We start from the raw sequence: 17,057 nt of genomic DNA on the forward strand, positions 1-17,057 counted from the left end.
TTTCTTTCATGAATATTTTATAGTTTTCTGAGTACAGATGCTTTGCCTCTTTGGTTAGATTTATTCCTAGGTATCTTATGGTTTTGGGTGCAATTGTAAATGGGATCAACTCCTTAAATTCTCTTTCTTCTGTCTTGTTGTTGGTGTATAGGAATGCCACTGATTTCTGTGCATTGATTTTATATCCTGCCACTTTACTGAATTCCTGTATGAGTTCTAGCAGTTTTGGGGTGGCGTCTTTTGGGTTTTCCACATAAAGTATCATATCACCTGCAAAGAGTGAGAGTTTGACTTCTTCTTTGCCAATTTGGATGCCTTTTATTTCTTTTTGTTTTCTGATTGCTGTGGCTAGGACTTCTAATACTATGTTGAACAGCAGTGGTGATAGTGGACATCCATGCTGTGTTCCTGACCTTAGGGGGAAAGCTCTCAGTTTTTCCCCATTGAGAATGATATTCACTGTGGGTTTTTCATAGATGGCTTTTATGATATGAGGTATGTACCCTCTATAATGTACCCTATACTCTGAAGAGTTTTGATCAAGAAAGGATGCTGTACTTTGTCAAATGCTTTTTCTGCATCTATTGAGAGGATCATACGGTTCTTGTTCTTCTTTTATTAATGTATTGTATCACATTGATTGATTTGCAGACGTTGAACCAACCATGCAGCCCAGGGATAAATCCCACTTGGTTGTGGTGAATAATCCTTTTAATGTACTGTTGGATCCTATTGGCTAGTATTTTGGTGAGAATTTTTGCATCCATGTTGATCAAGGATATTGGTCTGTAATTCTGCTTTTTGATGGGGTCTTTGTCTGGTTTGGGGATCAAGGTAATGGTGGCCTCATAAAATGAGTTTGGAAGTTTTCCTTCCATTTCTATTTTTTGGAACAGTTTCAGAAGAATAGGTGTTAATTCTTCTTTAAATGTTTGGTAGAATTCCCCTGGGAAGCCATCTGGCCCTGGGCTCTAGTTTGTTGGGAGATTTTTGATGACTGCTTCAATTTCCTTAGTGGTTATAGGTCTGTTCAGATTTTCTATTTCTTCCTGGTTCAGTTTTGGTAGTTGATACATCTCTAGGAATGCATCCATCTCTTCCAGGCTATCTAATTTGCTGGCATAGAGTTGCTCATAATATGTTCTTATAATTGTTTGTATTTCTTTGGTGTTGGTTGTGATCTCTCCTCTTTCATTCATGGTTTTGTTGATTTGGGTCATTTCTCTTTTCTTTTTGATAAGTCTGTCCAGGGGTTTATCAATCTTGTTAATTCTTTCAAAGAACCAGCTCCTAGTTTCATTGGTCTGTTCTACTATTCTCTTGGTTTCTATTTCATTGATTTCTGCTCTGATCTTTATTATTTCTCTTCTCCTGCTGGGTTTAGGCTTTATTTGCTGTTCTTTCTCCAGCTCCTTTAGGTGTAGGGTTAGGTTGTGTATTTGAGATCTTTCTTGTTTCTTGAGAAAGGCTTGTATTGCTGTATACTTTCCTCTTAGGATTGCCTTTGCTGCATCCCAAAGACTTTGAACAGTTGTGTTTTCATTTTCATTGGTTTCCATGAATTTTTTAAATTTTCTTTAATTTCCTGGTTGACCCATTCATTCTTTAGTAGGATGCTCTTTAGCCTCCATGTGTTTGAGTTCTTTCCGACTTTCCTCTTGTGACTGAGTTCTAGTTTCAAAGCATTGTGGTCTGAAAATAGGCAGGGCATGATCCCAATCTTTTGGCACCGGTTGAGACCTGATTTGTGACCCAGGATGTGATCTATTCTGGAGAATGTTCCATGGGCACTAGAGAAGAATGTGTATTCCATTGCCTTGGGGTGGAATGTTCTGAATATGTCTGTGAAGTCCATTTGGTCCAGTGTGTCATTTAAAGTCTTTATTTCCTTGTTGATCTTTTGCTTAGATGATCTGTCCATTTCAGTGAGGGGGGTGTTAAAGTCCCCCACTATTATTGTATTGTTGTTGATGTGTTTCTTGGCGTTTGTTATTAATTGCCTCATGTAATTGGCTACTCCCATGTTAGGGGCATAGATATTTACAATTGCTAGATCTTCTTGTTAGATAGACCCTTTAAGTAGGATATAGTGTCCTTCCTCATCTCTTATTACAGTCTTTGGTTTAAAATCTAATTTATCTGATATAAGGATTGCCATCCCAGCTCTCTTTTGGTGTCCGTTAGCATGGTAAATGGTTTTCCACCCCTTCACTTTCAATCTGGGGATGTCTTTGGGTCTAAAATGAGTCTCTTGCAGACAGCATATCAATGGGTCTTGTTTTTTTATCCAATCTGATAGCCTGTGTCTTTTGATTGGGGCATTTCGCCCATTTACATTCAGGGTAACTCTTGAAAGATAGGGATTTAGTGCCACTGTGTTACCTGTAAGGAGATTGTTACTGTATATTGTCTGTGTTCCTTTCTGGTCTATGTTGCTTTTAGGCATTATCCCCAATGCCTACCATGATGCCTGGTCTTCCATAAAGACTTGTCAATGAAATTCGTGATGACAAGAAGCAATCTTCACATGCTGGGTGTGGCAGACAGGACCCTTCTGGTCTATCTCAGGTGGGAAGGGAGACATATTTAGCTCCATGATGGGCATCTTTGCTCTAAGGGATCACAGAGAACAAGTCTTGATGAGAATGCTCTTAGATGTTCCAATTGCAGCATTACAGTATTTGCTTGAACACAAGAGTGGGCACATGTCTGCCCAAAAGTTTCCATAATGGACTCTTGCTCTGCCTGATTTGTGACCCAGTTGTTTCCCCCCAGATATCTATATGGCTCACTTCTTCACCTCCTTCAGGTCTTACTCAAATGGTGCCTGTAGCAGATACTGTCAGTGAGCCATCCATGTGTCCTGGCCATCTTCCAACTGCTGGATCTGTGTCTGTGCCTGGGGCCCCTCCCCACCTCCCCCAAAGCAGCAGGACATCCACAGCCAAGGGAGCCACTCTCAAACACTGACTATTGGCTATTTATCCCCAACTCCCTCAGCCATTGGGGACATAGAACAATCCTCAGTTTCCCAGAATTTCCTAGCAGGATTGAACTTCACTTGCCTCCCATGGGAGCTGATATAATAGTACACCCTTGATGGGCCACCTTCCCCTTCCCATGGTACCTCCCAAACAAACTACCTTCACTCAAATCTTTGATTCAGGGCCTGTTTCTGGAAGAACTCAAGCTAAGACGTTTACTTTTCCAGTAAGTTTCCCTCCACTCTCATCTCCCTATCTCCTCTCTGCTTTATGTATTTCTGTGGCATGTACTTGACATTCTCCATATTTTACTTACTTATTTGTTGACTGTCAGTGCCCCCCAACTAAAACGTAAGCTCCTTGTGGGCAGAGCCAAACTGTTGTCTGTCATGTACATTACTGTATTGTGTTTTTGCTAGTGTCCAGAAGAGCACCTGGCACATAGCAGTCTCTTACAATGATTTGTGGTTGAATTAATAGATCTGTAGCTGTAGAATAATCCACAAACCCCATGTGTTGGAATAGAATAGCTGCTCAGTAATTTCAGATTACACTTTGGTATGGTGGAAGGATACTTTAAAAATGACTTTTGGAAAACACTAGGCTCTCTGTATTTCAAAGGCTACCCTTGTCCCCCTGGGTTGTACAGCTTTTAACTTCTATTAGATTTGCTTTCCTGGAGTGTGGGCAGGGGACAATCCTCATGTCCGGGGCCTGTGTGTCCCAGACCAGCACAAGGCTGTTTCACATCAGTGCTTGTCCATGATTTCTGGAAGTCTTCTGGGCACTCTGCTGTGCTGTGCCAAGGAAAGCACTTAATTAAGACAGGTTCCTGCCTCCTTCCAGGCTGTGTTTCAGGTTTGGGGTGTGAGGCTGTAACTGCCACCTCTTAGAGCCAGCAGTGACCCCTTGGTCACCACCTGGCCTGGCCAGCACAGTTTGTGGGCAACAACTTTGGCCCAAGACCCTCTAAGAACTGGTGGAATGACTGTGTCTTTTTCTCTGTTTCTCTGGTAGGGGAAAGTCTTGGGAATATGCGGGAATGTTGGAAGTGGAAAGAGCTCCCTCATTGCAGCTCTCCTAGGACAGGTAAGCTGTGAAGATGGAGCACTGACATGACAGTCAAATGGTCCCCACCTGCCACATCTGGGGCCCTTTGAGAACAGTGGACCCAGCAGCTGGGCTCGACAGCATTGGATGCTGTGCACACAGTTAATAGTGATTTCCAGGAGGTTAATGTGCTCAGTAGCTCCATGCCCCTTTTCCAGGTGGTGCTGAGCTTTTCATACACCCTTAGGTTTACCTCCTAAGGACATGTGTTAAACAATGACTGTTTCCTTGAGACAAGTCATTAAGTACATGGTGTTTCCCATGACTTGGGCCATCCTGATTAGAAAGGCCAGCAAGGTGGCTTGGCAGGGAAGGACTGAGGAACCTATGACTCACCATGTCTCTAGATGTGTTTTTCCCCATGTCCATCTCCATATCTCCAGTGTCTTCCCAGACCACACTGGCTCAGTCAAAGCTTCTTTGATGGAGTGGCTGAATGCATGCATCAACTAAAACAACAATTTGCCCTCAACTTCTCTGCAGACCTTGTGGTAGGAAGAGGGAAGAGCCCAGGTTTTTTTGTCCTTTGCTACTTCTAGCTGTGTGACCCCAGCAAAATAGCCAAGCCATTTACTGTATTCACAGGGCTCCTAAACTGATATTGTTTCTCATCCCAAATGAATGAATATTAAGTCCTCTTTCTCCACACCCTGCTGTTCCTAAAGAGAAGTTTGGATGCCTGTAGTAGGGAGAGGAGGCACCTCTGAAAAAACAAGGACACTGGCTCAGAAGAGCCCGCTAGACTAGGCTGACTTCTTTTGGTCTCAGTTAACTCATTTCTAGAAAGAGTGATAACTCCTTCCCTGTCTGAAGGAGGTGGGGGCAGAATTAGGTGAGCTCCTGAGGTCCCTTATGCTCTAGGATTCTGTGTGTGTATCTCTGTCATAACCCTAGAGTCAGCAGGTATGTTACAGGTGGCCCTTCCCAATTCTTTACTTAATAACAGGAGTCTCTCCACAGCATGCCCTAAGAGCTGAGCCAACTCTGCTCAGATATCTCCAGCAATGGGGAGTTCAGTTCCCTCTTTGGAGAGTTTTGATGTATATGGAAGTAAAGTTTACCTCTTTTTAACTTCTGCCCTTTGATCTGCTCCTTTGGAATCTCTCAGAGAAAATAGAATCTATCTCCCATGTGACAGTGGTGAGATTAGATGCCTCACCGTAGTCACTGGGATAGAGGCAGCAGGGTGACTGATGAGCGGGCTCCAGACTGCCTATGTTTACCACCTATCTCAGCCTCATGCTCACTGTTTAACCTTGCATAAGTAACTGAGCCTCTCTGAACCTTGGTGTCTTCATCTGTAAAATGGGGGTTAGGAGGGTCATGGTGAGGATTCCACAAGATAATGTATATAATAGTTATAGGGTAATTCCCAGGGAGAGTCGTGGTGACTCGTCAGCATTTTGTATGTACTTAACCCTGTGCCTGGCATATCCTCTATTCATTTAGCTATATTTATTACCATTATCGTCATTATCATTTTCTCTTCTCCAAGTCTAATGTTCTCTGTCCCTTGGACCATTCCTGAGGTGAAATGGCATCACATCCTTTGACCTTGGCTATCTTCCTTCCCTGTCCATGACATACTGCCGCTGCTGCATCAGCCCTGAGCACCATGCCATCTCTCACAAATCCTGCCTCCTGAAAGCTTTGAACAGGGTATCATCACTAGTGTCCACCGTTACCTGTTAGATGCCCACCATGTGGGATCATCTGAAGTGAACTTATGTACTCAGGGTCACACACTAGAGTCCATGCAAGTTTTTAATTGGATTGCTTGATGTGCCACATGAAACTGGATTTTCCACTCCTGTTAAAGAATGAGAAATTCTGGCTGCACCAAGCCTGAATCCTTGTACCAGGCCCTGCACCAAATGTACAGGCTGCTTCCTTGAGACAGGGCATACCAGGACCACCCTTCACAGCCATGCAGGCTATATCCTGCCCCTGGGGCCTGGCTGAGGAGGGTGGGATCCAGCTGGTGCACTTGGAGGAAAAGGGAACCTTTGTGATGGGTTCCCTCAGAGGGCATCTTGTTCTGGTTGTATGGAGGTGTCATGCAGCCTCTCCAGCCTATAGTAGAACTCACCACTGCCTCTTTTGTGACATTCCTGCCTGGCCGCTTATAGATTTTTGACTTTGCAACCATCAGACTATACGGTTGTGCTTTGCAGTGTGGGTTAAGACATCTTCCTGACGCTCTTGCACCATCATAAATAATGTTCATGGAATAAGTGGGTGACAAGGGCTTAGTGGGCCCCTGAAGAGAAGTTTGTGAGGTTTAGCTTCTGAAGGCATTCTGGTATTTTGCTCCAGATGCAGTTACAGCAAGGGATCGTGGCAGTCAATGGGACTGTGGCCTATGTTTCCCAGCAAGCATGGATCTTTCATGGAAATGTGAGAGAAAACATACTATTTGGAGAAAAGTATGATCACCAAAGGTAATATTAACTTTGAAACAATGAGGCACTTTGATATTTGATACCTTCTGCTATAGATGCTGATGTCATTTGTAATGCTTGCTCAGTGGGTTTCTTTAATGAATTCTGATTAAACATTCATCAGATCCAAATGGGTGTTGGTTTTTCTCTTCCTGACCCAAGAGTTCAGGAGAGGCGCTTTCTGCAGACCTGTGATCACACTCTGAGAAATGGATGAAATTGGCACTTCATTCCCAGTGCAGAGTAGCATATGTTCTGAGGTTTTCTGTAACAGTGCATATGTTGTCTGATTGGAGGAAGATATATCTGGGAATTTTGCTTTAGGCCAAGTAACCAAAACCGCTTGAAATCATGAGCAGCAGGTATGCAAATTAATCACCCCTGAAATTATTAATTGACATCACATCTATAAGGATATATTGCCGTTAATATACCGAAAATGATCTAATGGAAGAAAAACAAATTTCAAGTCATAATTTTTGGATACAGTTTGGACCATTATTTTAAGCACTGGAAAGTAATAGCTTTCTATGATCCTTCCTGGATTTAGTATGCTGCCATGTACATTCTCTCATTAGAGTTCTATAAACACCTATTTAGGGAGATCCTGGCATCATATCCCCATTTTACAGATGAAGAGGCTGAAGCTCAGAAAGGGAGTTGACCTGCCCAAGGTCAAGGCTATTAAATGGCAGGGGTTGAGTCTTGAATACCAGGCCAACATCATTTATTCTCACTGGAGCTTCCTGACATCTGGCTCCCCCTGAAGCCTCCCCAAGTTCCACGATGCTGAAGTAAAGACCAATGGAGTTGTTTTTTTTTTTAATTTGGCTGTCAGCTCCCCAGTGATAGTCTTGACTTTCATATTTTATTGTATGAACCCACAAACTGTCCTTGCTGGCTGACATTGGCCAGCATGTGGGTTCCCAGCAAGAGGTCTATTACTTCCCTTCCTCTTCCCTGGCCATGACATCCTATTGCCAGGAGGCCCAAGAGTGGCAGGAAGGTCTGATCAGTGCAGGACTCCTTGGCACCAGCTAAACTGCTCTGCTCAGTGTTTCCTGGCCTCCTCCCCACCCCACCTGGAATGGTTTTTCTTTCTGTGGTAGCCAGCTAGGAGGAAGGATTCCTATCTTTATCAGGCAGAATGTCAGGGCACATATTTACCAAATACCTGCAGTTTTCAGGCTCATGCAGGATGATGGGGGAAAGAAGCGTGGCTCAGATGTATCTTTGCCCCTGAGGTGTTACAAGTCTGGAAGGGGCAGTAAGAGATGTACAGAAATAACAGCGCACCAAGAAGGAATGTGCCAAGTGTCAGGAGGTCCTGTTGGATTATTCAGAGGCAGCAGAGATCATGAGAAGGAAGAGAATGTGGTGCTTGAATTGGGTCTGGTAGAGTAGATCAAGGCACCCTTTTTGTGTGGCATCTCTAGGGTGACCATGGTGGCTCTCACGCCACAGGAAGCAGGAGTGTAGGAGGAAAGTTAAGAAGGGGGGTAGGGATGGTGAAGGAATGAAGAGGTGCTGAGCAATCTGCATCTCATAGTTAAAGATTGACGAAGGTAATAATATTAATAGTAACCACCACTGATGGAGAATTTGCAGTGCTCCAGGAATTGTGCTAATGGCTCTACACATGTGTTCTTGTTTCCTTCTCAAAACCCAATGAAAGTTATTAGCCCAATTTATAGAGGGGAGGGTGAGGATCAGGGAGGTACATTCACTTGTCCAAGGTTACCCAGCTGGATTCAAACACAGATTGTTCTGATTCCAAAGCCCCTGGTCTTTTAAAAAAGTTTTTTTTTTTTTAAAGATTTTATTTATTTATTTATTTGAGAGAGAAACAGCATGAGAGGGAAGAGGATCAGAGGGAGAAGCAGGCTCCCCGCCGAGCCGGGAGCCCGATGTGGGACTCGATCCCAGGATTCCGGGATCATGACCTGAGCCGAAGGCAGTCGCCCAACCAACTGAGCCACCCAGGCGCCCTTAAAAAAGTTTTTTTATTTGAGTGTATTTGACACAAAATGTTACATTAGTTTCAGGTGTACAACATAGTGATTCAGTTTCTCTATATGTTATGCTGTGCTCACCCCAAGTGTAGCTACCATCAGTTACCATACAACTCTATTACGGTATCATTGACTAGATACCCTGTGTTGTACCTTTCATCCCCATGACTTACTCATTCTATAACTGGAAGCCTGTACCTCCCACCAACCCCCTTCACCCATTTTGCCCACTCCCTTTCCCCACCTGCAACCATCAATTTGTTCTCTGTATTTATGGGTCTGACTCTGTTTTTTGTTTGTTTGTTCATTTGTTTTTTTTAAATTGCATATATAAGTAAAACCATATGGTGTTTGTCTTTCTTAGTCTGACTTATTTCATTTAGTATAATATCCTCTAGGCCCATCCGTGTTGTTGCAAATGGCATGATCTCATCCTTTTTTAAGGTCATGTAATATTCCATTACACACCATGCGTGTGTGCGCGCACACACACACATACACACTCATCACATTTTCCTTATCCATTCATCCATCAATGGACACTTAGGTTGCTTCCATATCTTGGCTATTGTAAATAATGCTGCAATAAACATAGGTGTGCATATATCTTTTCCAATTAGTGTCTTTGTTTTCTATGGGTAAATACCCCATAGTGGAATCACTAGATCATATGGTATTTCTATTTTTTAATTTTTGAGGAAACTTTATACTATTTTTCTGAGTGGCTGCACCAATTTACATTCCCACCAACAGTGTATGAGGGTCCCTTTTTATGCATATCCTCTCCAACACTTGTTATTTTTTGCCTTTTTGATTTTAGCCATTCTGACAGGTGTAAGGTGATATCTCATTGTGGTTTTGATTTTCCTGATGATTAATGATATTGAACATCTTTTTATATGTCTGTTGGCCATCTGTATGTCTTTTTTAGAAAAATATCTATTCAGGTCCTCTGCCTATTTTTTAATCAGATTTTTTTTTTTTTGGTATTGAGCTGTGTAAGTTCTTTATATATTTTGGATATTAGCCCTTTATTGGATGTGTCATTTGCAGATACCTTCTCCCATTCAGTAGGTTGCCTTTTTGTTTTGTTGATGGTTTCCTTTGCTGTGCAAAAGTTATTTGTTTGTTTGTTTGTTTATTAGTGGGTCCAAATTCATGGCCCTGAGATCAAGACCTGAGCTGAGATCAAGAGTTGGATGCTTGACTGACTGAGCCACCTAGGTGCCCCCAAAAGTTTTTTATTTTGATGTAGTCCCAATAATTTATTTTTGCTTTTGTTTCTCTTGCCTTAGGAGACATATCTAAAAAAATGTTGCTACAGCCAATATCAGAGAAATTACTGCCTGTGTTCTCTTCTAGGATTTTTATGGCCTTAGTTCTCACATTTAGGTCTAATCCATTTGGAGTTTATTTTTGTGTATGGTATTATAAATTGACCCAGTTTCATTCTTTTGCACACAGCTGTCCGGTTTTCTCAGTACCATTTTTTTAAAAAAGATTTTATTTATTTATTTGAGAGAGTGAGTGAGAGAGAGAGAGAGAGAGAGAGCATGAGTGGGCTGAGGAGCAGAGGGAGAAGCAGACTCCCAGCTGGCAAGGAGCCCGATGCGGGGTCAATGACCTGAGCCGAAAGCATATGCTTAACCAACAGCCACCCAGGCACCCCTCAGCACTGTTTATTGAAGAGATTGTCTTTTCCCATTGTATATTTTTGCCTCCTTTGTCATAGATTAAGTGACCATTTAAGTATGGGTTTATTTCTGAGCTCTCCATTTTGTTCCTTTGATCTATGTGTCTATTTTTGTGCCAATACCATACTGTTTTGATTACTATAACTTTGTAGTATATCTTAAAATCTGGACTTGTGATACCTCCAGCTTTTTTTTCTTTCTCAAGTTTGCTTTGGCTACTTGGCATCTTTTGTATACAAAGATACAAATTTTAGTATCATTTGTTCTAGTTCTGTGAAAAATGCTATTGGTATTTTGATAGGGATTGCATTGAATCTATAGATTGCTTTGGATAATGTGGACATTTTTAATTCTTCCAATTTATGAGCACTGTATATCTTTCCATTTATTTGTGTCATCTTCAGTTTCTTTCATCAATGTTTTATAGTTTTCAGAGTACAGAACTTTCATCTCCTTGGTTAAGTTTATTCTTAGGTATTTTATTATTTTCTTTGGTGCTATTGTAAATAGAACTGTTTTCTTAATTTCTCTTTCTGTTACTTTGTTATGAGTGTATAGAAATGTTACCAATTTCTGGGTATTAATTTTGTATCCTGCAACTTCACAGAATTCATTTGTTACTTCTAGTAGTTTTTTGGCGGGGTTTTTAAGATTTTCTATGTGTAGTATCATGTCATCTACAAATAATGACAGTTTAACTTCTTCTCTGCCAATATGAATACCTCATTTATTTTCTTGTCTGATTGCTGTGTCTAGAACTTCCAGTATTATGTCAAATAAAAGTGGCAAAAGTGGATATCCTTGTCTCATTCCTGATCTTAGAGGAAAACCTCTCAGTTTTTCACCATTGAGTATGATATTAGGTGTGGGTTTTTCATATGGCCTTTATTATGTTGAGGTATATTCCCTCTAAACCTAGTTTGTTGGGACTTTTTTTTTTTTTATTTGAACAGTGTTGAATTTTGTCAAATGCTTTTTCTGCATCTAATGAAATGATCATATGATTTTTAGCCTTCATTTTGTTGATGTGATGTACCATGTTGATTTGCAAATATTGAACCATCCTTGCATCCCCAGAATAAATCCCACTTGATCATGGTGAATGATCCTTTTAATGTATTGTTAAATGGGGTTTGCTAATATTCTGAGGATTTGGGCATCTATATTCATCAGGGATATTGGCCTGTAGTTTTCTTTTCTTTTTAGTGTCTTTGTCTGGTTTTGATACTGCTGGCTTCATAGAATGTATTTGGAAGCTTTCCTTCCTCTTCTATTTTTTAAGATAGTTTGAGGAGAATAGGTATTAACTCTTCTTAAATGTTTGGTAGAATTCATCTGTGAATGTATCTGGTCCTGGACTTTTATTTTTCAGTAGGTGGTCATTATTATTATTATCATTATTACTGATTTAATTTTGTTACTAGTAATTGGTCTGTCAAAATTTTCTTTTTCTCCTTGATTCAGTTTTGAAGATTGTATGTTTCTAGAAAAGTATCCATTTCTTCTAGGTTACCCAGTTTGTTGTCATATAATTTTTGTAGTATTCTCTTACAATCTTTTGTATTTCTGTGGTGTCAGTTGTTACTTCATTTCATTTCTGATTTTATTTTTTTGGGTCCTTTCTTTTTCTTGGCGAATCTGGCTAAGTGTTTATCAATTTTATTTATCTTTTCAAAGAATCAACTCTTGGTTTCATTAATTTTTTTCTGATTTGTTTTCATCTCTATGTCATTTATTTCTGCTCTGATTTTTATTATCTTTTCCTTCTACTCCTCTTGGGCTTTGTTTTTCTTTTTTTAGTTACTTTAAGTGTAAGGTTAGATTGTTTATTTCAGCTTTTTCTTGTTTCTTAGGTAGGACTGTATCACTATATGTTTCCCTGTTAGAACTACTTTTGTTGTGTCCCAAAGATGCTGAACCATGGTGCTTTTATCTGTCTCCATATATTTTTTTATTTCTTCTTTGATTGCTTCATTGACCCATTGGTTGTTAAGTATCATGTTGTTTAGACTCCATGTGTTTGTGTTTTTCCCAGTTCTTTTTTCTTGTGATTGATTTCTAGTTTTATTACTGTTGTGATTAGAAAAGATTCGTGCTATGATTTCAATCTTTTTAAATTTATTGAGGATTGTTCTGTGGCCTAATATGCAATGTATTCTGAGAATGGTTCATGTGCACTTGAAAATAATGTATTTTCTTATTTTTGGATGGGATGTCCTTTATATATCTCTTATGTCCATCTGGTCAAATGCATCATTCAAAGACACTTTTCTTATTGATTTTCTGCCTAGATGATCTATCCATTGATGTACATGGGGTGTTAAAGTCTTTTACTATTATTGTAATACCATCAACCTCTCTCTTTATATTCATTAATATTTGCTTTATGTATTTAGGTGCTCCAATGTTGGATGCATAGACATTTACAATTGTTATATCCTCTAGTTGGATTGATCCCTTTATCATTATGTAATACCCTTCTTTGTCTCTTGTTACAGTCTTTGCTTTAAAGTCTATTTTGTCTCATGTAAATATTGCTACCTTGCCAAAGCCCTCAGTCTTAACCACCATATATATACCACTCCTAAATTTGGTGTATGGGCATGATGCTCAGGGCTCTGCCCAGCTTCTGTTCCAGGACGTTAAGTTCTGCCAGGGGTCAGCATGCCACCTGAAGGGCAGCTACCCATGATCTGCCTGCTCACTCTCTTGTTGGTGCCTTTTATTGGGAGAGTGTGTCCTGCAAAGTCTGAGTTGTGAGGCTTGCCCACTGTCATGCATTGAGAAGAGAGGACCCCAATGATGCTGATGATGCTGCTGATATCAACCAGCTAATCAATCAATCAATTAATTAGTCAACTAATTAACCCTTGTGGAGGCAGGCAGCCTGTCAAGTGGGACAGAAACCTAGGGCCCAGTGGTGGGAACCAGCTGCTCCTTGCATAGGGCATGAGCTTGAACTGACACCAGGAACATCAGGGAATTCAGAACAGGAACTAGTCCCTGAATCAGTGACATGGTGTACTGTGGTGCCCTGGGAAACAGTCTATCTACAGTGCGGGCCATCTGAGCGGGAATGAGGCACAGAGAAAACCCAGGGAGGAGGGTGTGAAACTCTCCCATATCTTGAGGCCTGAGCATTTTCCAGTTCCTACCCACTAACTTATTGACTTTCCTGGATCCCTTGCTGTCCGAAGTTCCCAGGGAGTGAGACTGGGGTCATGCCTGGTAGGTCATGGGTCCCCCAGCTTTGCTGTCCTTTGCAGGATGAGGTGCTGATCCCAGCAGCATGGCTGCTGAGAGTTGGTTAGAGCCTTGCCCATTAGACTCCCTACAGACTTGCCCAATGCTAGACAGTGGGCAATGCTGAGGGACAAAACAAAGAAGCTAGGAGGTCCAAGGCACTGAGATCCTATTCCTGCTTGGCCTCTGTTTTTCAGGCAGTATCCTCTGTGCCCAGCGTACTCAGGTGTCTCAGGGGGAGAAAGCCCTGCTCTTTCCAACCTGGTAGGAGTGACTGGTGGATTGAGGAGTATCCTGGAGCAGATGTCAGGGTCATCATTAGTAATCATCCCAGCACCTTGCTGTTAACCCTCCATACACACACATTTCTTCCATTCACGGTCTTGCATCCTCTGGGAAGCCTCCTACATTGATCTCAGCTCACACTGGTCATTCCCTTCTCTGACTTCCAAGAGCAATGCTAGCAGTTGGTGCCCCCAGTTTTGCCTTCAGAAGTTTCATGTCATTGAATCATCTTCCCCTCAGGGCAGGAAGCCTGTGAGGGAAGGAGCCATCCCTGAGTCAACTCTGCATCAGGTGTGTGGGGAATGCCTAGGGGTCAGGGGGAGGCTTTGGACATCAAAGATGAAGCAACTGGCCAACTCCTTGCCTTAGCCCAGTGATACCGGCAATGGGGTCTTTTGTTACCATGCTTACTTCTGTCGTTTGTGTCCACAGGTATCAGCACACGGTTCGAGTCTGTGCCCTTCAGGAGGACCTGAGCAGCCTTCCTTATGGAGACCTGACTGAGGTGAGCAGAGCTAGGAGCTCAGTCGCACTGCAGCAGCATGGCAGCCTGGCTGTCCAGGTTGAAAGTGTTGAGGCTGGCAGGCCCTGGTTCCATCCACATTTGGATGCCCTGGAAGACAGAAAGGTCCTGGGAAGTATGGGAAAAGCCAAGTTCTACCATCCTGAATTCTCCATCTGGGTTTATTCTGGGGGAATATTACAACGGATGTGGTACCAACTCTACCTGTGTTGGATTCAGTGTGGTCACTTCTGGAGCCATTCCCAATCTGCCTGTTAACTTAGAGAAGGTTTCTGGTGGAAGCTGCTTCCATATCTTATGGACTGGCTCTATCCTCCAAACACAGAGGTCCAAGGATGCTGCATTGTGGCTGGAGTCTCAAGGGCCCCTTCTTGGCTCGTTTACTCTGCCCTCCAAACATTGCTTCCAGCTGCTTGTCCAAAAAGCTGCCTGGGCACAGGGTTGAGCCTGCCAACTCAGGTGACCCAAGGTAGGGGGTCACCATGCCATCTTCCTGTTTCCCCATCCCAGTGTGTCCTCTGCTTAGTCTTCGACTTTGCCCAAAAGCAAAAGAGAGTCTTGAAGAAAGACGAGTTTGGAATACATTGCCTTTCTCTGCTAGGGCCCTCAATGTGCCTATGTCAAGGAAATGGACACCACAGCCATCCTGGCCTGGCATTCATCTTGCTGCAGCCCTGGCCCACCTCCTCAGGGTTTGCTTCTACTCATCTCTACCTGCCTAAGTGTGCACTTGCCTTCCAGCCTCTAGACCTCTGTTCCTGCTATTGTTACCATCTTTCAGGTTCCAACCACAAATCCACCCCCTTGAGGGAGACTTTCCTGAATCCCACAGTCTGCAGTAATTTGCCCCAGAATACGTATCTTATGCTTCTCAGTTGGCAATTGTTAAATTCTGCTTTGTACCATTATTATGTGCATGACCATGCCTCCACTTTCTGCTGATATGTGAACTCCCAGTAGATAGGGGACATTTTTGTTCAGCTTCATGTGTCCTTCCCCTGTGCTCAGCCCAATGCCTGGCTGAACATAATGGGGGCTCACTTTGGGGTCAGTTGGACAGAATAACCTAAAGTAGGTTATCTAGCTTTTCATCCTTTCTTACAAATACTTACTGAGCACCTGCTCTGGGTCAGGTGTGATGCCAGACCTTAGGGATATAGTGATAAACAAAGTAGACATGCCTTCTGTCTTTGTAGAGCTTAGAGGTTCTAGGGGAGGTGGGGAGTTGGTCCACAAGCAAGCAAATTGAGAGCCTCCTTGTCCATTTTCTCCCAGGCTCTCCTCCCTCCTGTTTACTTGTCCACTCTCCCAGAGCTTTCTGCTCAACAATTCCCTTTGGTGTTAGTGGTCAAGACATAGCCCGTCTCTATGGGCTATGCACTGGAAGGACAGGTCCCCCTCACTCAACATTGGAGTTTTTCTCTAGTTGCCACTGCCCACCAGGTTTCCTACAGAAGTGAGTCTTCCACTTCCCAGGGCATCTAGTGCAGTCAGGGGGTCCCTGCGAAGGGTGGAGGATCTGGAATGTAGTAATCATCAGTCTGCAGAAGAGTCTTGAGAAGATTCAAGAAGCTCTAGTTCCCTTGAAGACTGCAGGGTGGGAATGGGGCCCAGAGATGGACAGTAACATTGCTCCTGTCTACAGATTGGGGAGCGGGGCCTCAACCTCTCTGGGGGGCAGCGGCAGAGGATCAGTGTGGCCCGTGCTGTCTACTCAAACCACGAAATCTACCTGCTGGATGACCCCCTGTCAGCAGTGGATGCCCACGTGGGGAAGCATGTTTTTGAAGAGTGCATTAAGAAGACGCTCAGGGGAAAGACAATCGTCCTGGTGACCCATCAGCTGCAGGTGACTGGGACTGGCAGGATTCATGAGGTCACAGGATGGGTGTGGCACCTAATGCTCACAGAGTCTCCTCTTCTGCCTAAACCTGTCCCATCCAAGGCTGGCGTCACCTGGACAGGGTCGGGGATGGAGAGAGCAAGGTGTGTAGGTTACATTCATGATTTTCCCCAGCCATCCCAGCTTGCGTATAGCCCTGCCTACTGTTCTCTGGGCATAGCCTCTATTGGTTCTAAATTTGGGTTCAGTGGGGCCAAGTCTTTTTTCCACCAGAGGATAGACTCTCCAGAAGCAAATGACCCCTATCTATGGGGTGGACATGGGCCACTTCCTCCAGCTCTGGACCACTGACTGTGGGGACGTGGGAAGCCAGGAGCAAACAATTCAGGCCCCACCCTTCCTCCAGCAAGGGCTAGGTGGGCCTGAGGACAGGAGAGCCTGGGAGGGGGATAAGAGGCTCTGATGCCCTTGGTTAGAGACCAGGGCTTTTGGGCTAAGGCAAGATTCTTCCTTTCTCAGAGCCACCATCTTAGGCTTAGGAACACGAATCTTGCTGAGGAGTTACTAAGCTTGCCCTGAATGCGCTTGAGAATTGGGTAGGGTGGGGAGAGTTCTCACAGTGTCAGCCTCATCAAGGGTTCTGAATGCCTGGTAGAATACAAGACTCCCCTCTACCCTGAGACAAACCAGATTTCCCCCTGCCTCCATCTCCCCTCTCTACGGTGAGCCCCTATAGGTGTGGGGTATGTGTGTGTGTATATGTGTGTGTATATATACACGTGTGCATCTCCTGCTGGAGGAGAGATCCCATGGGACTGACCTGCACTGAGAGGACTGTTGGAGCAGAAGTCCTATCTTCTCTCCTCTCCTGCTGCCTGTGGGGAAAATATTCAACAGGAGCCTGGTCTGAGAGTAAGAGGCA

General features: G+C 43.2%; 1 protein-coding gene across 3 annotated transcripts in view; it reads left to right on the plus strand.

The window, feature by feature from the left end:
* ABCC12 (ATP binding cassette subfamily C member 12) overlaps window positions 1-17,057 on the plus strand; it is a 69,005-nt gene that overhangs the window by 21,743 nt on the left and 30,205 nt on the right. For all 3 annotated transcript variants that reach the window (XM_064580388.1, XM_064580387.1, XM_064580389.1), the window contains 4 exons: window positions 4,002-4,073; window positions 6,411-6,535; window positions 14,202-14,274; window positions 15,938-16,141. In XM_064580388.1, coding sequence (XP_064436458.1) covers window positions 4,002-4,073; window positions 6,411-6,535; window positions 14,202-14,274; window positions 15,938-16,141 — 474 coding nt within the window. The remainder of the gene's footprint in view (window positions 1-4,001; window positions 4,074-6,410; window positions 6,536-14,201; window positions 14,275-15,937; window positions 16,142-17,057) is intronic.

Source organism: Mirounga angustirostris, unplaced genomic scaffold (genome assembly GCF_029215605.1).
Source record: "Mirounga angustirostris isolate CCGP_5_RB_7025 unplaced genomic scaffold, mMirAng1.0.hap1 SCAF_16, whole genome shotgun sequence".
NCBI lineage: Eukaryota > Metazoa > Chordata > Mammalia > Carnivora > Phocidae > Mirounga > Mirounga angustirostris.